This window comes from Berghia stephanieae, chromosome 4 (assembly GCF_034508935.2).
Source record: "Berghia stephanieae isolate SIO BIC M18660-M18661 chromosome 4, UCSD_Bste_1.3, whole genome shotgun sequence".
Classification (NCBI taxonomy): domain Eukaryota; kingdom Metazoa; phylum Mollusca; class Gastropoda; order Nudibranchia; family Aeolidiidae; genus Berghia; species Berghia stephanieae.
The window spans coordinates 51441054-51461053 of NC_088363.1; the positions used below are offsets into that span (position 1 = coordinate 51441054).

General features: G+C 31.5%; 1 protein-coding gene across 2 annotated transcripts in view; it reads left to right on the forward strand.

Annotated features, from left to right (window-relative positions):
* LOC144970780 (bone morphogenetic protein 1-like) overlaps positions 1 to 20000 on the forward strand; it is a 54973-nt gene that overhangs the window by 5362 nt on the left and 29611 nt on the right. For both annotated transcript variants that reach the window (XM_078910789.1, XM_078910790.1), the window contains exons 3-4: positions 1423 to 1510; positions 19563 to 19664. In XM_078910789.1, coding sequence (XP_078766915.1) covers positions 1423 to 1510; positions 19563 to 19664 — 190 coding nt within the window. The remainder of the gene's footprint in view (positions 1 to 1422; positions 1511 to 19562; positions 19665 to 20000) is intronic.

The following is a 20000-nucleotide window of genomic DNA, read 5'->3' on the forward strand; positions in this document are numbered from 1 at the left end:
GTCTTTTAGAGGGTCTTAAGTGAAAACTAATCGCCCAAATGTTGTTCTAAAACCAATAACAAAGCGTTGAGTAACGTCATCTTCATTCTTTTGGTCTTTTAAATCTAAATTTCAGCTCATATCACAGTAATTACACACAAGTCAATAACATGTTTACAGGACATCTGTCATTGTCTCTTGTCTACCAGATGTAATTTAAATTGATATAAATTTCTACACAAAGAAGAACAAATTGTTTAATCCAAGACTCTTACTGTAGCAAACCTGATACAATAGGTATAATATCTCTTTGTTTACAAAATTTCGGGTTCACTCGCGTGTTAATAAAAGTATCCTAAAAAGGTCTGAAAAATTTTTTTTTATATCGAGTTACAAAAATATATATATAAATATAATTTTAAAAAAAAGCAAAAAAAAAAACAAAACAACTGAACATCAACAACAACAAAAAAACAAAAGAAAAAGAAAAATGAACAAAATTAAAAACAAACAAACAAACAAACAAAACAAAACAAAACATTTTGTCAAATTGTCAAGCCTGTAATTTATCAGAACCAGACAGACAAGCGCTATCGTAAAAAAATATTTTAAAATCGGAATTGCGACAAATCATCCAAAACCGATATTATGCTAGGGTGAACCTGATGCTTACAATTTAATTTTCAGCCTTATACATTAAAGTTGACTTTAAACAAGTCTTCATCGTGGAGATTGGGCTTTGTTTATCAAACTTTCATAGAATTTTAATTTCTTTTTGTTTTCTGAATATTTTGGCTTTCAGCTTCATTTTTAATAATATATTTCATTTCGATATAACACTAGATTATCGCGATATGTCACATATATTTTCATGTAACATCACACATTCGCACAATACTAAACAGACTTGAAGTTCCTCCGAAACCGTCAAGAATTAAGGACAGAAAAAGATCCTGCAGATCAATCATCCCTTGCGGAAGATCGGGACCAAAGAAGTGAATTAATGGGAGCGATCTATATTCATGTTTTCGTCCAACCAGGTCATCAATCACATGATTTGTTGTTGTCCAACAGTTGGATATTTCTTGACAAGTGTAAACACGCTGCTTTGTTTACAAATGTTGTAAACATACCCATGAGTCAAGATGAATCAAATGATCAATCGTGGTGTTAGATATTTAAAACGCCGTGAACACTTTTCACTAAGTGGGTCACTTTGAGCACATTTTGCAATGTGACCAATGACCTCGAGCACATGGATAGTTAATATAGATCATGCCCATTCCAATTTGAGAAATTTCCAAGGCGTCCCAGTTGGTTTATTAGGAGGCGGGCGGCAATAAGTCAAGTAAGTCAATGCGCATAGAGAATAATATGCAGTAAAATGTGTTATTGAAAGTCTTTAGAAAACATAATACCAATTTTCCCTCACTTCCACCCCAGGTGCCTTCTCCGGTGATATTGCCTTGAGTGACGAGGAGGTTCAAAGATATGGTAGGAACATAAGGCAGAGACGATCAGTCATTGAGGAGTAGGTATAATTTTATTATGAGGGCTAGCATGAGAGAGAGAGAGAGAGAGAGAGAGAGAGAGCGAGAGAGAGAGAGAGAGAGAGAGAGAGAGAGAGAGAGAGGCGGAGGAGAGAGATAAGGATCAATATAAGAGAAAGGGAGAAAATAATAATAATAATAATAATAATAATAATAATAATAATAATAATAATAATAATAATAATAATAATAATAATAATAATAGTAATAATATATTGTTATTATAAAGAGGGAGAGGAAGGGGAGGAGAGACAGACAGACAGAGAGAGAGAGAGAGAGAGAGAGAGAGAGAGAGAGAGAGAAGGGGGGGGGAGATGGCAAACGAGAAAAAAAACAACATATAATGGAGATGGGGAAAAGACAGATAAAGGAGGAAAGAGAGAATTGAAAGATAATATTAGATAGCTAGAGAATGAGCGAAAAGAAGAGAGAAAGAGAGAGAGAGAGAGAGAGAGAGAGAGAAGGAGAGAGATAGGATGAGAGAGTTTGAGAGAAAGAGAGAGAGAGAGAGAGAGAGAAAAGGGAGTAAATAGAAAGAGTAGAGAGAGAGAGAGAGAGAGAGAGAGTTAGAGAGAGAGAGAGAGAGAGAGAGAAACAGATAGAAAGAGAAGCAAATTGACTGAGAGAAAGAGAGAAAAAGAGAGAAAGAGAAGTAAATATAAATAGAGAGATATAGATAGTTAGATAGATAGATAGATAGATAGATAGATAGATAGATAGATAGAGACAGATAGAGATAGATAGAGAGAGAGAGAAAGAGAGAGAGGGTGAGAGAGAGAAAGAGAGAGATAGAGAGAGAAAGAAAGCGTTAGATGATAATGGAACAAGGCATTCATTTTTACTAAGTTTAACAAGTCAGATGCATTTCAATCTTTTTCAAGAATGTATAGGAATCTATAGAAAAAAAACAAACAAGCTGAATGTGCTTCACTTTGTGTATCTTGATGAGAAAACAAGAGTAACGGATTGACATATTTATTAAGTCTACGATTTCTAGACCACAACGAAATTGATACACTGAAAGACCGTCTTTCGTCCTACGAAATATTCATAAACTGAAACAGATGATGACAGCTTTATGCATTCTGATTTTTCCGAAGAATTTCGATTCCAAACGCAAAATATCAAAAGCTTCACTTTTAATGGATAATGAAAATGTTGCTGCTTTAAACTTGAAGAAGGTGAAACAAAAACTTCAAATTACTAAATGAAGACAGTGCCAGCGATTCGGATTTTTCCTTTATCTATAAAGCACAATAAATGAAACACCAAGGACGTATGAGAGATGTGAAAAAGGCGTAGTTAACATTGACTACACCATTCTCACATCTTGCATTCGTCCTTTATTTTTCATATTCATCGTGTGTTGTTAATACAGAGGTAACCCGAAACTTAAACATTATCTGTCTTCAACTACTACTACTACTACTACTACTACTACTACTACTACTACTAGTACTACTACTACTGCTACTACTGCTGCTACTACAGCTACTACTACTACTACTACTACTACTACTATACTACTACTACTACTACTACTACTACTACTACTACTACTACTACTACTACACTACTACTACTACTACTACTACTACTACTACTACTACTACTTACTACTCACTTACTACTATACTATCTACTACTACTACTACTACTACTACTACTACTACTATACTACTACTACTATACTACTACTACTACTACTACTACTACAATTACTACTACTATACTGTTTTGCTGTTAATAACATCACAATCCTACTCCTGCTCCTCTCTCCTCACTATCATTCTAATCATCATCATCATCATCATCATCATCTCATCTCATCATTCACTATCATCATCATCATCATCATATCATCATCATCATCATCTTATCATCATCATCATCATCATCATCATCATCATCAATCATCATCATCTCATTCATCATCATCATCACATCATCATCATCATCTCATCATCATCATCATCATCTCTCATCTCTATCCTTCATTTCCTCTTTTAGTCCTTCCTTTCCTCTTGCTCCTCGTCCTCGTCCTTCTCCTCCTCCTCCTCCTCCTCCTCCTCATCATCAATAGTATAGGGATGCTCAGGAGAAATTGAGAAGAGCAAAAGAGCATCATAAAATAAGAATGATTTAAGAGCAAAATATTAACGTTTTAATTAGCGTGAAATTAAATCAGGAGAAATTGAGAAGAGCAAAAGAGCAGCATAAAATAAGAATGATTAAGAGCAAAATATTAACGTTTTAATTAGCGTGAAATTAAATCTTTTGCTAGAGATTGATGTTAAAATGTTTTATGTATAGAGATAATAATTTTAGGGTTCGAATCCTATAGACAACTGGAATAGTTTGTTAAATGTTGATGTTGTAGTAAATCAATAGAGTTGTATTGTATCGATTGATAGATAACATGAATGGCTGGAAATAGTTTGGTTTGAACGGTGATAGCGTCTTGTGTTCAAATCCTAAAATCTTCGTTTAAAAAAACGTATCGATTAAACGGTGTCCGATTCTATCACACATTAAGGTGTTCTCGAGTCTGGCTCTATGTTGAAATGTCGCTCTTTACTCACATTCTCCTAATGTGTTCAGGATAGTACCCGGTCTTTGACAGCGTTGGTAAAAAAATTGTAATATCGCCTAACATATCTCGTTCTATTTGTTTCGTGTTGTCGTTCATCAGCGATCTTTTTTAAAGCGCTTTGAACCTCTTTAGTGGATATTGCGCTATATAAATGTTCATTAAAAATTAATTATCACGCGTGTCCAATTATGCGACCGTAAAGATAATTTACCCACCAAACGACGAAGAGATAAATCAAAGATAGTACAGGGTGTAACAAATACATTCGTTTCGTTTCAAGAAGCGAACTCAACACTGAAATTATGATGAACACTTTTTATTCGATTCAGGTTATTGTTAATAGAAAAAAACAGATTAAAGTATGTACCAAGTCAGTCAAATCCCCTTTCTTCATATTCTCCTCCTCTCTTTGAAAATGGATTTTAGAATCGATGATACCAAACGACTATTTTTCGAATTAACAAATTATGATCTGGACTTAATAAACCGTAATCACAGACACTTTAGTAGTTGCATTGTCCTGATTTGGTGATGTCTGTGAATCTTAAATACGAAAATGTCCGAAATAACACGATGTCACGCACTTAATATTACTCGCGGTAATCAATGTTGATATATTTTTTAATAATCATAGGTTCAAACTGACGTAAAATAGGTGTAATATCTCTATACAGATTTGATCATGAGAAGTTTTGTTTAATAGTTAAACGCCTTACCACTTATCAACGAAAGGGATCACCATATTTTAATCGACACATGGTTAATTGATGAATAAAGCAACAAAGTGTCTGTTTGCTGTCACCCTTGTCGTCTGAAACAATCAATTTTAAAGAATTATGTAGTTTTTCCAGTGATTTACTGTACTGGGATGGAAGCATTATAATGTATGGTTGTTTTTTGTTTTTTTGTCTTGGGTCATTTTTCTAAAGCGGGTCTTGTAGTTTGTGATTTCCGTCTTAAATGCCATTTGCTTTATTTTTTATTATTATTTTTTTAATAAGACGACGGAGAATTTTATTTAATGCAATTAAAAAAGATAGCGTTCTTGTCTAGGTCTGGTAAAATAAATGAGATGACGTCATACACTTAATACAATCCCCGTAGACAATGTTGATATTGGAGAAACCTCCAGTATAGAGATTAGAACATGAATTCAAAATCAAGACGTTTTGGTATGGTTGTTAGACAATCTGTCCATCGATCAATTAAAGCCTCTTCACTATGTGAATACGACTAGTAGATGGGTACAATAGCAATACCTAGGAGGTGAATGTTTTCATTGAAATTTCACCTAGGATCAATTAAATAGAAATGCGACCGATAAGCCATGTCCATGCGTCCACACGAGTAAAACCCAATATCATGTTTTACAGTCATATTCTCTTTACCCAATATCATTTTTGGAAACATTTTGATTGGGTTAATGAAAAATTTACATCTGAATCAAAACTAAAAAATTGATGACAAAAGCTTTTATAAAACCCAACAACATTTAACACACATACTTATTCAACTGTGATTGCTTTTTAATAAAAATATTCTTGTCTGATATAATATTTGTACCCGTCATTTTCAACATGCGGCGAGTTTCATGTTTTGTATCATGGACTTGAATTTTTTTTCGCAGCAAGAAATAAATAAATGAAACACAACAATCATTACAATACACAATATTGATTGATCAAGTACTTAATACAATAACATGTCCTTGCTCAGTTACTCACTTCATGAAAGATTTATTGATGAAAAGAAAAATGAAAAGACAATTCCATCACTCCATGTCCTATATTATGGTTATCATACCAAGACATAACCTAATTGAAAATGTAACAAAAATGTTGTGTAGGAATAGTAAATTTTATGAACCATGTATACATTATCTCTATTTATGACATTAAACCATCAATATTTTTAACGCACGTTTTCAGGGTTTGACACATATTTACTGTACTTCTCCAGTAACATTGTCGAAGTTTTTAGATATTTGATACCACAACACATTTAGATAACAGCAGGGTTTTTTCCTCAAATTTTATAGATCTGAGCAGATAATATATTTTAGCCCAGTGAAACGTTGTCATAACAGCTGTTATATTTTTAGATGATAGCCCAAATGACCAGTAACACCCAATGTGTAAGACGTGCAGTCTTTTAGGCGGTAGTGTAATGTCATACAAAAACATCTGTCAAATGCGTAGTAATCCCTAATGGCAATTTACAAGACGGTCAAAATTTATTAAGTAAAAGTTTTCAGGACACAGTGTATCAATTGAACCTAAGAAATTAATTTTTTAAAAGCCAAAATGTGTGTGATGTAATTGTTTTTGTTTTTGTTTTTTTAGCTAAAATTTATAAAATATAAGCTTGATAGCAAAGAGTTTTCTAGCCAAAACATTTGAAGTAAGAAATTGTTGGTTAAAAATGTGAGGTTAAAATTTTCTTACCAACATTTGGGAAGTAATCATTTTCAGGTCGAAGTTTATGAAACACAAACTGTATGACGAAAATGTATGAAACTAAAGTTTTTTGATCAAAATAGTAAGAAAAAGGAAAAGTGTCTGGTGCAAAAAAAAATAACATAAAAATTAAAAGTTTTGTGGTCAAAATGTTCTCTGGTCAAAATGAGTGAAGTAAAAAAAATTTGACCAAAATTTATAAAATAAAAGTATGCGTGTAAAAATGTATGAAATGAATACTTTCTATCCATAATCTATGCAATGAAATGTTTTTAGACCAAAATGTTTGTAGTAGTAGTATCTGGATAACGTTTATGAACAAAGTATTATTTCTAACAAAAATATGTGAAGCAATAATTTTCCGACCAAATTGTCTGAAATGGACGTTTTCCAATCAAAATGTGAAAAGTAATAATGTTCTGATCCAATTATGAAATGAAAATATGATGTCAAAAATTATATGAAATTTAATTTTTCTGGTCGAAATGTGTAAAGTAAAAGTTTTCTGACCTAAATATAACGATATTATGACCAACGGTTATGAGATCAGAATACATATTCTCTCCGAATTGTCATTCTGTCAAAAATTGTATGAAATTTAATTTTCTAATCAAAATGTGTGAAGTAAAAGTTTTCTGGCTAAAAATTGTATGAACGTTTGCCCTCAAAAATATATGAATATTTTCTGGTCAAATATATGAAGTAAACAATTTTTAGGGGGTCAACATTTATATAATTAGAATATACTTTGACAAATTATAGGAACGTCAAAACCACTGAAACAAAAGTTTTCAGGATAAATTGTATTAACGACATTTTCCAGGCCCAATTTTGCGAAGTAACATTTGTCTGACCAAAAGATGTAAGGTAACCTTTTTCTGACCAAAATGAGAGAAAATAAAAATGTTTTCTACTAGAACTTCATAAGGTAAATTAAACTTTTTTAAAACAAAACGTGTGTAGTAATAGTTTTATGTAAATGTATTGTATCATAAATTATTGAAACCGTTACAAAATAAAAGACTTTTCCATGTCTTTCGCTTTTTGATGCCTTCTCGAGGATTTGACAAAAGCAGAAAGTTTTGAATTTTCAAAGTGCTGACTACTTACCCTGCAGAATTACCCTCGACAGAGTAGAGACATAGCAGATATGACTGGTGATCCTATATTATCACGGACAGAAGCAGAGATGTCCTACAATTGTTGTAGAGGTGCTATATCGGATACGACACCCAAAGTTTTGCTATAATTTTCAATTTTATTTTGTTACTATTAAAGTATAACGTTTTTAGTCGTCCGTCTAAAATTATCAATGACATGATTAATGTCGATCCCACAAAGGTTATGAGTAAACCTTTGTTCTTCTCCCCGACAGGGGCCAAATAACCTCAACAACAGGCGTGCAGGCTATCTTTGAACAAGACAGTTCAAACCCTAGTTCAACCTATTTCCAATAAAAATACTCCTTACAAAACCTAAATGGTTTTGGAAGAGGTTATTCATAACCTGCATTTGAAGTTCAATCCTATCTGTTTCACTCTTTTAGCTCCGAAAGTCGATGGAATCACTTCGTAGTTTAGTAAACCAAAACCAAAATCAAAACCAAAACCAAGGTCAATGTCACCCAAAAGATAAGATAAGGGATATGAAATAGAAATCTCACCAAAAGGTGTAAGATTCGACCTATTTTCAATGAGAAAACAGCTTACCAAACCTGCATTTGAATTGCAACCCTCTCTTTTTCAATGTTTTAGCCCCAAAGGTCACTTGAATTACTTAGCAGTTTAGTAAACCAAAACCAAAACCAACCCAAAAGATAAAATTAGGGTAATAAAGTGCTAGACGTCGACCCAAAATGAGTGAAGTAAAAATTTTCTCGCCAAATACAGGAAACAAAAGTGATCTAACAAAAATGCCAAAATGGAAGTTTTCTAAGCAATTACGTGTGAAGTAACATTTTTGTGACTAGAAAATTGTAGAGTTAGAGTTTAAGTTTTCTGGTCAAAATTTACGAAATAAGACTGTTCTGTTCAAAATCTATGAAATATAGTTTTAAAATGAAAAAGAATTAATGAAATGAAGGCTATACACGCGAAAATGTATGAGAAAAAATATTCTGGTCAAAATGTTTAAAATGAAACTTTTCAGGATAAATTTTATGGCGTAATATTTTATATCTAAATAATATATGTGTACATAACGTTTATAGCTAAATTTTATGAACTAGGTTTTGTTATTGCTTTCTTTTTTACCCTAATGTGTGACGTAAAAGTTTTGTGGTAACACAATACGTAAAGTAAACGTTTTCTGGGCAAAAGTGAAAAGTAATAATGTTCTGGCCCAATTATGAAATGAAAATTTTCTGTCAAAAATTTATGAAATTAAATTTTTTCTAGTCAAAATGTGTAAAGTAAAAGTTTTCTGATCAAAACATAATAATAATATTAGGAACAACGGTTACGAGATCAGAATACATATTCTCTCCAAATTATACGAAATTTAATTTTCTAATCAAAATGTGTGAAGTAAAAGTTTTCTGGCTAAAACTTATATTAACGTTTGCCCGCAAAAAATATATGAATGTTTTCTGGCCAAATATATGAAGTAAACAATTTTTAGGGGGTCAACATTTATATAATTAGAATATACTTTGACAAAATTGTAGGAAAGTCAAAACCACTGAAACAAAAGTTTTCAGGATAAATTGTATTAACGACATTTTCCAGGCCCAATTTTGCGAAGTAACATTTGTCTGATCAAAAGATGTAAAGTAAACTTTTTCTGACCAAAATGTGAGAAAATAAAATGTTTTCTACTAGAACTTCATAAGGTAAATTAAACTTTTTTGGACAAAACGTGTGTAGTAATAGTTTTTCTGTAAATGTATTGTATCATAAATTATTGAAACCGTTACAAAATAAAAGACTTTTCCATGTCTTTCTCTTTTCGATACCTGCTCGAGGACTTGACAAAGGCTGAAAGTTTTAAATTTTCAAAGTGCTGACTACTTACCCTGCAGAATTACCCTCGACAGAGTAGAGACATAGCAGATATGACTGGTGATCCTATATTATCACAGACAGAAGCAGAGATGTCATACAATTGTTGTAGATGTGCTATGTCGGATACGACACCCAAAGTTTTGCTATAATTTTCAATTTTATTTTGTTACCATTAAAGTATAACGTTTTTAGTCGTCCGTCTAAAATTATCAATGACATGATTAATGTCGATCCCACAAAGGTTATGAGTAAACCTTTGTTCTTCTCCCCGGCAGGGGCCAAATAACCTCAACTACAGGCGTGCGGGCTATCTTTGAACAAGACAGTTCAAACCCTAGTTCAACCTATTTCCAATAAAAAATACTCCTTACAAAACCTAAATGGTTTTGGAAGAGGTTATTCAAAACCCGCATTTGAAGTTCAATCCTCTCTGTTTCACTCTTTTAGCTCCGAAAGTCGATGGAATCACTTCGTAGTTTAGTAAACCAAAACCAAATCCAAGGTCAATGTCACCCAAAAGATAAGATAAGGGATATGAAATAGAAATCTCACCAAAAGGTGTAAGATTCGACCTATTTTCAATGAGAAAACAGCTTACCAAACCTGCATTTGAATTACAACCCTCTCTTTTTCAATGTTTTAGCCCCAAAGGTCACTTGAATTACTTAGTAGTTTAGTAAACCAAAACCAAAACCAACCCAAAAGATAAAATTAGGGTAATAAAGTGCTAGACGTCGACCCAAAATGAGTGAAGTAAAAATTTTCTCGCCAAATACAGGAAACAAAAGTGATCTAACAAAAATGCCAAAATGGAAGTTTTCTAAGCAATTACGTGTGAAGTAACATTTTTGTGACTAGAAAATTGTAGAGTTAAAGTTTAAGTTTTCTGGTCAAAATTTACGAAATAAGACTGTTCTCTTCAAAATCTATGAAATTTAGTTTTAAAATGAAAAAGAAATAATGAAATTAATGCTGTACACGCGAAAATGTATGAGAAAAAATATTCTGGTCAAAATGTTTGAAATGAAAGTTTTCAGGATAAATTTTATGGCGTAATATTTTTATATCTGAATAATATATATGTACATAACGTTTATAGCTAAATTTTATGAACTAGGTTTTGGTTATTGCTTTTTTTTTTTTTTTTTTTTGATCCTAATGTGTGAAGTAAAAGTTTTGGGCCAAAAAAAATATTGTAAAGTAAAAGCAAAAGTTTTTCTGGCCAAAATGTGTACAATATAAATTTCCTGGCTAAAATTGATGAAATGAAAATTTTCTGTCCATATAATGTATGAAACGTTATCTTTCTGGTCAAAATGTATGAAGTAACGGTTTTCCGGGTAAAACACATGAATTAAAAGTTTGCTTGCAAAAATGTATACAATAAAAGTTTTCTGGATATAGTATATGAAGTAACATTTTTCTAGCTAAAATGTACGATGTAACGGGTTTCAGGTCAAAATGTGTAAAGTTAAAGTTTCATAGCCCGAAATGTGTTATTTAAAATATCAGTCAAAAAGGCTGTGGAATAAAAATTTTAGGATCAAAATTTAGGAAATTAAAGTTTTCTAGCCAAAATTTATGAAATGTAAGGTTTTTCACCAACATGTGTATAGCAGAAATTTGTTGCTATGATAAAATCAATGTTTTGTGTGTGTGTGTGTGTGTGTGTGTGTGTGTTTGTGTGCGTTTCCCCAAAAAATTATCAAATGCACGTGTTCTCGTCCTCAACGCAAAACAATTTCTGGTCAAAATTATAAATAATGTTTTCAAGCAAATTATAATAAGTTATCTGACATTACAATTGAGAAGGTTTTAAAATACGCGTTTAATGATAATTGAAACGCGTTTTTTTAAAACTCTTTAAATAGTCATTGTCGATAAATTTCAATTAATATTTGCTTGAAAACATTATTATAATTTGACCAGAAATGTTTGCGTTGAGACGAGAACACGTGCTTTGATATTTTTGGGGAAACCACACAAACACACACACACACACACACACACACCACAAAACATGCGTTAAGGAGGTCAAGAGATTTCTAAAGATCTTTGAAACCGCCTGTTTTTATTTTTAAAAAACCTTCTTCAAATTGTACATTTGTCAGATAACTTTATTTATATATTTTGGCTTGAAACAGTTATTTTAATAAATTTGGGCCAGAAATTTTTTGCGTTTGGACGAGAACACGTGCATTAGATAATTTTTGGGAAACGCACACAATACACATACAACACACACACACAACACACATAACATTGATTTTATCTAGCAACAAATTTCTCTATCAATGTTTGGAAAAACCTTACATTTCATACATTTTGGCTAGAAAATTTATTTCTAATTTTGATCCTAAAAATTTTATTCACAATTTTGACTGATATTTTATATAACACATTTCGGGCTATGAAACTTTGACTTTACTTTACACATTTTGGCCTGAAACCCGTTACATCGTACATTTTAGCTAGAAAAATGTTACTCATATACTATATCAAAAACTTTATTGTATACATTTTTGCAAGCAAACTTTTAATTCATGTGTTTTACCCGGAAAACCGTTACTTCATACATTTTGACCAGAAAGATAACGTTTCATACATTATATGGACAGAAAATTTTCATTTCATCAATTTTGGCCAGGAAATTTATATTGTACACATTTTGGCCAGAAAAACTTTTGCTTTTACTTTACAATATTTTTTTTGGCCCAAAACTTTTACTTCACACATTAGGATCAAAAAAAAAAAAAAAAAAAAAAAAGCAATAACCAAAACCTAGTTCATAAAATTTAGCTATAAACGTTATGTACATATATATTATTCAGATATAAAAATATTACGCCATAAAATTTATCCTGAAAACTTTCATTTCAAACATTTTGATCAGAATATTTTTTCTCATACATTTTCGCGTGTACAGCATTAATTTCATTATTTCTTTTTCATTTTAAAACTAAATTTCATAGATTTTGAAGAGAACAGTCTTATTTCGTAAATTTTGACCAGAAAACTTAAACTTTAACTCTACAATTTTCTAGTCACAAAAATGTTACTTCACACGTAATTGCTTAGAAAACTTCCATTTTGGCATTTTTGTTAGATCACTTTTGTTTCCTGTATTTGGCGAGAAAATTTTTACTTCACTCATTTTGGGTCGACGTCTAGCACTTTATTACCCTAATTTTATCTTTTGGGTTGGTTTTGGTTTTGGTTTACTAAACTACTAAGTAATTCAAGTGACCTTTGGGCTAAAACATTGAAAAAGAGAGGGTTGTAATTCAAATGCAGGTTTGGTAAGCTGTTTTCTCATTGAAAATAGGTCGAATCTTACACCTTTTGGTGAGATTTCTATTTCATATCCCTTATCTTATCTTTTGGGTGACATTGACCTTGGATTTGGTTTTGGTTTACTAAACTACGAAGTGATTCCATCGACTTTCGGAGCTAAAAGAGTGAAACAGAGAGGATTGAACTTCAAATGCGGGTTTTGAATAACCTCTTCCAAAACCATTTAGGTTTTGTAAGGAGTATTTTTTATTGGAAATAGGTTGAACTAGGGTTTGAACTGTCTTGTTCAAAGATAGCCCGCACGCCTGTAGTTGAGGTTATTTGGCCCCTGCCGGGGAGAAGAACAAAGGTTTACTCATAACCTTTGTGGGATCGACATTAATCATGTCATTGATAATTTTAGACGGACGACTAAAAACGTTATACTTTAATGGTAACAAAATAAAATTGAAAATTATAGCAAAACTTTGGGTGTCGTATCCGACATAGCACATCTACAACAATTGTATGACATCTCTGCTTCTGTCTGTGATAATATAGGATCACCAGTCATATCTGCTATGTCTCTACTCTGTCGAGGGTAATTCTGCAGGGTAAGTAGTCAGCACTTTGAAAATTTAAAACTTTCAGCCTTTGTCAAGTCCTCGAGCAGGTATCGAAAAGAGAAAGACATGGAAAAGTCTTTTATTTTGTAACGGTTTCAATAATTTATGATACAATACATTTACAGAAAAACTATTACTACACACGTTTTGTCCAAAAAAGTTTAATTTACCTTATGAAGTTCTAGTAGAAAACATTTTATTTTCTCACATTTTGGTCAGAAAAAGTTTACTTTACATCTTTTGATCAGACAAATGTTACTTCGCAAAATTGGGCCTGGAAAATGTCGTTAATACAATTTATCCTGAAAACTTTTGTTTCAGTGGTTTTGACTTTCCTACAATTTTGTCAAAGTATATTCTAATTATATAAATGTTGACCCCTAAAAATTGTTTACTTCATATATTTGGCCAGAAAACATTCATATATTTTTTGCGGGCAAACGTTAATATAAGTTTTAGCCAGAAAACTTTTACTTCACACATTTTGATTAGAAAATTAAATTTCGTATAATTTGGAGAGAATATGTATTCTGATCTCGTAACCGTTGTTCATAATATTATTATTATGTTTTGATCAGAAAACTTTTACTTTACACATTTTGACTAGAAAAAATTTAATTTCATAAATTTTTGACAGAAAATTTTCATTTCATAATTGGGCCAGAACATTATTACTTTTCACTTTTGCCCAGAAAACGTTTACTTTACGTATTGTGTTACCACAAAACTTTTACGTCACACATTAGGGTAAAAAAGAAAGCAATAACAAAACCTAGTTCATAAAATTTAGCTATAAACGTTATGTACACATATATTATTTAGATATAAAATATTACGCCATAAAATTTATCCTGAAAAGTTTCATTTTAAACATTTTGACCAGAATATTTTTTCTCATACATTTTCGCGTGTATAGCCTTCATTTCATTAATTCTTTTTCATTTTAAAACTATATTTCATAGATTTTGAACAGAACAGTCTTATTTCGTAAATTTTGACCAGAAAACTTAAACTCTAACTCTACAATTTTCTAGTCACAAAAATGTTACTTCACACGTAATTGCTTAGAAAACTTCCATTTTGGCATTTTTGTTAGATCACTTTTGTTTCCTGTATTTGGCGAGAAAATTTTTACTTCACTCATTTTGGGTCGACGTCTAGCACTTTATTACCCTAATTTTATCTTTTGGGTTGGTTTTGGTTTTGGTTTACTAAACTACTTAGTAATTCAAGTGACCTTTGGGGCTAAAACATTGAAAAAGAGAGGGTTGCAATTCAAATGCAGGTTTGGTAAGCTGTTTTCTCATTGAAAATAGGTCGAATCTTACACCTTTTGGTGAGATTTCTATTTCATATCCCTTATCTTATCTTTTTGGTGACATTGAGCTTGGTTTTGGTTTTGATTTTGGTTTTGGTTTACTAAACTACGAAGTGATTCCATCGACTTTCGGAGCTAAAAGAGTGAAACAGAGAGGATTGAACTTCAAATGCAGGTTATGAATAACCTCTTCCAAAACCATTTAGGTTTTGTAAGGAGTATTTTTATTGGAAATAGGTTGAACTAGGGTTTGAACTGTCTTGTTCAAAGATAGCCTGCAAGCCTGTTGTTGAGGTTATTTGGCCCCTGTCGGGGAGAAGAACAAAGGTTTACTCATCTTTGTGGGATCGACATTAATCATGTCATTGATAATTTTAGACGGACGACTAAAAACGTTATACTTTAATAGTAACAAAATAAAATTGAAAATTATAGCAAAACTTTGGGTGTCGTATCCGATATAGCACCTCTACAACAATTGTAGGACATCTCTGCTTCTGTCCGTGATAATATAGGATCACCAGTCATATCTGCTATGTCTCTACTCTGTCGAGGGTAATTCTGCAGGGTAAGTAGTCAGCACTTTGAAAATTCAAAACTTTCTGCTTTTGTCAAATCCTCGAGAAGGCATCAAAAAGCGAAAGACATGGAAAAGTCTTTTATTTTGTAACGGTTTCAATAATTTATGATACAATACATTTACAAAAACTATTACTACACACGTTTTGTTTTAAAAAAGTTTAATTTACCTTATGAAGTTCTAGTAGAAAACATTTTTATTTTCTCTCATTTTGGTCAGAAAAAGGTTACCTTACATCTTTTGGTCAGACAAATGTTACTTCGCAAAATTGGGCCTGGAAAATGTCGTTAATACAATTTATCCTGAAAACTTTTGTTTCAGTGGTTTTGACGTTCCTATAATTTTGTCAAAGTATATTCTAATTATATAAATGTTGACCCCCTAAAAATTGTTTACTTCATATATTTGACCAGAAAATATTCATATATTTTTGAGGGCAAACGTTCATACAATTTTTAGCCAGAAAACTTTTACTTCACACATTTTGATTAGAAAATTAAATTTCATACAATTTTTGACAGAATGACAATTCGGAGAGAATATGTATTCTGATCTCATAACCGTTGGTCATAATATCGTTATATTTAGGTCAGAAAACTTTTACTTTACACATTTCGACCAGAAAAATTAAATTTCATATAATTTTTGTCATCATATTTTCATTTCATAATTGGATCAGAACATTATTACTTTTCACATTTTGATTGGAAAACGTCCATTTCAGACAATTTGGTCGGAAAATTATTGCTTCACATATTTTTGTTAGAAATAATACTTTGTTCATAAACGTTATCTAGATACTACTACTACAAACATTTTGGTCTAAAAACATTTCATTGCATAGATTTTGGATAGAAAGTATTCATTTCATACATTTTTACACGCATACTTTTATTTTATAAATTTTGGTCAAATTTTTTTTACTTCACTCATTTTGACCAGAGAACATTTTGACCACAAAACTTTTAATTTTTATGTTATATTTTTTTTTTGCACCAGACACTTTTCCTTTTTCTTACTATTTTGATCAAAAAACTTTAGTTTCATACATTTTCGTCATACAGTTTGTGTTTCATAAACTTCGACCTGAAAATGATTACTTCCCAAATGTTGGTAAGAAAATTTTAACCTCACATTTTTAACCAACAATTTCTTACTTCAAATGTTTTGGCTAGAAAACTCTTTGCTATCAAGCTTATATTTTATAAATTTTAGCTAAAAAAACAAAAAACAAAAACAATTACATCACACACATTTTGGCTTTTAAAAAATTAATTTCTTAGGTTCAATTGATACACTGTGTCCTGAAAACTTTTACTTAATAAATTTTGACCGTCTTGTAAATTGCCATTAGGGATTACTACGCATTTGACAGATGTTTTTGTATGACATTACACTACCGCCTAAAAGACTGCACGTCTTACACATTGGGTGTTACTGGTCATTTGGGCTATCATCTAAAAATATAACAGCTGTTATGACAACGTTTCACTGGGCTAAAATATATTATCTGCTCAGATCTATAAAATTTGAGGAAAAAAACCCTGCTGTTATCTAAATGTGTTGTGGTATCAAATATCTAAAAACTTCGACAATGTTACTGGAGAAGTACAGTAAATATGTGTCAAACCCTGAAAACGTGCGTTAAAAATATTGATGGTTTAATGTCATAAATAGAGATAATGTATACATGGTTCATAAAATTTACTATTCCTACACAACATTTTTGTTACATTTTCAATTAGGTTATGTCTTGGTATGATAACCATAATATAGGACATGGAGTGATGGAATTGTCTTTTCATTTTTCTTTTCATCAATAAATCTTTCATGAAGTGAGTAACTGAGCAAGGACATGTTATTGTATTAAGTACTTGATCAATCAATATTGTGTATTGTAATGATTGTTGTGTTTCATTTATTTATTTCTTGCTGCGAAAAAAAATTCAAGTCCATGATACAAAACATGAAACTCGCCGCATGTTGAAAATGACGGGTACAAATATTATATCAGACAAGAATATTTTTATTAAAAAGCAATCACAGTTGAATAAGTATGTGTGTTAAATGTTGTTGGGTTTTATAAAAGCTTTTGTCATCAATTCTTTTTAGTTTTGATTCAGATGTAAATGTTTCATTAACCCAATCAAAATGTTTCCAAAAATGATATTGGGTAAAGAGAATATGACTGTAAAACATGATATTGGGTTTTACTCGTGTGGACGCATGGACATGGCTTATCGGTCGCATTTCTATTTAATTGATCCTAGGTGAAATTTCAATGAAAACATTCACCTCCTAGGTATTGCTATTGTACCCATCTACTAGTCGTATTCACATAGTGAAGAGGCTTTAATTGGTCGATGGATAGATTGTCTAACTACCATACCAAAACGTCTTGATTTTGAATTCATGTTCTAATCTCTATACTGGAGGTTTCTCCAATATCAACATTGTCTACGGGGATTGTATTAAGTGTATGACTTCATCTCATTTATTTTACCAGACCTAGACAAGAACGCTATCTTTTTTAATTGCATTAAATAAAATTCTCCGTCGTCTTATTAAAAAAATAATAATAAAAAATAAAGCAAATGGCATTTAAGACGGAAATCACAAACTACAAGACCCGCTTTAGAAAAATGACCCAAGACAAAAAAACAAAAAACAACCATACATTATAATGCTTCCATCCCAGTACAGTAAATCACTGGAAAAACTACATAATTCTTTAAAATTGATTGTTTCAGACGACAAGGGTGACAGCAAACAGACACTTTGTTGCTTTATTCATCAATTAACCATGTGTCGATTAAAATATGGTGATCCCTTTCGTTGATAAGTGGTAAGGCGTTTAACTATTAAACAAAACTTCTCATGATCAAATCTGTATAGAGATATTACACCTATTTTACGTCAGTTTGAACCTATGATTATTAAAAAATATATCAACATTGATTACCGCGAGTAATATTAAGTGCGTGACATCGTGTTATTTCGGACATTTTCGTATTTAAGATTCACAGACATCACCAAATCAGGACAATGCAACTACTAAAGTGTCTGTGATTACGGTTTATTAAGTCCAGATCATAATTTGTTAATTCGAAAAATAGTCGTTTGGTATCATCGATTCTAAAATCCATTTTCAAAGAGAGGAGGAGAATATGAAGAAAGGGGATTTGACTGACTTGGTACATACTTTAATCTGTTTTTTTCTATTAACAATAACCTGAATCGAATAAAAAGTGTTCATCATAATTTCAGTGTTGAGTTCGCTTCTTGAAACGAAACGAATGTATTTGTTACACCCTGTACTATCTTTGATTTATCTCTTCGTCGTTTGGTGGGTAAATTATCTTTACGGTCGCATAATTGGACACGCGTGATAATTAATTTTTAATGAACATTTATATAGCGCAATATCCACTAAAGAGGTTCAAAGCGCTTTAAAAAAGATCGCTGATGAACGACAACACGAAACAAATAGAACGAGATATGTTAGGCGATATTACAATTTTTTTACCAACGCTGTCAAAGACCGGGTACTATCCTGAACACATTAGGAGAATGTGAGTAAAGAGCGACATTTCAACATAGAGCCAGACTCGAGAACACCTTAATGTGTGATAGAATCGGACACCGTTTAATCGATACGTTTTTTTAAACGAAGATTTTAGGATTTGAACACAAGACGCTATCACCGTTCAAACCAAACTATTTCCAGCCATTCATGTTATCTATCAATCGATACAATACAACTCTATTGATTTACTACAACATCAACATTTAACAAACTATTCCAGTTGTCTATAGGATTCGAACCCTAAAATTATTATCTCTATACATAAAACATTTTAACATCAATCTCTAGCAAACAGATTTAATTTCACGCTAATTAAAACGTTAATATTTTGCTCTTAATCATTCTTATTTTATGCTGCTCTTTTGCTCTTCTCAATTTCTCCTGATTTAATTTCACGCTAATTAAAACGTTAATATTTTGCTCTTAAATCATTCTTATTTTATGATGCTCTTTTGCTCTTCTCAATTTCTCCTGAGCATCCCTATACTACTATCATCATCATCATCATCATCATCATCATAATCATCATTATTATGTTGTACCATCAAAAACTAGTGTAATTATCTTTTCACTCTAAAAAAAATACCCCAATCATACAGGAATTTGAAAGGTGAGATAAACTCTCTCTCCAAACATCAAGGATATATAGCAAGTCTTGTCACAGCAAGGAAAGACGCCTTCCACGATTTCTGTCAACAAAAGTGAGTTTTTCTATTTCATGGAAATGTTTTTGCAAGGCTTTCCGGGTCTCTAATTATTTGACATATTTACGTGACCCATTGCTTGGTAAAAGTAAGATGTCGCAATGAACCGGGTAAATATTTTTTTAAAAATCGAACTTGTGATCTAATATAGACGTCTATTCATTTTAAAATTTAAATTATAAAACTTTTTCTTTTAAATATAGACATTTATCTCCAAATTTATTAATGAAGATTAAATCTCAAATTTAGATGACAGGTCCACACCACCCGATACCGTTTAACCATGAAGCTCTAAGGATATCGTAATATATGATTTACCTGTTCTTTACATAG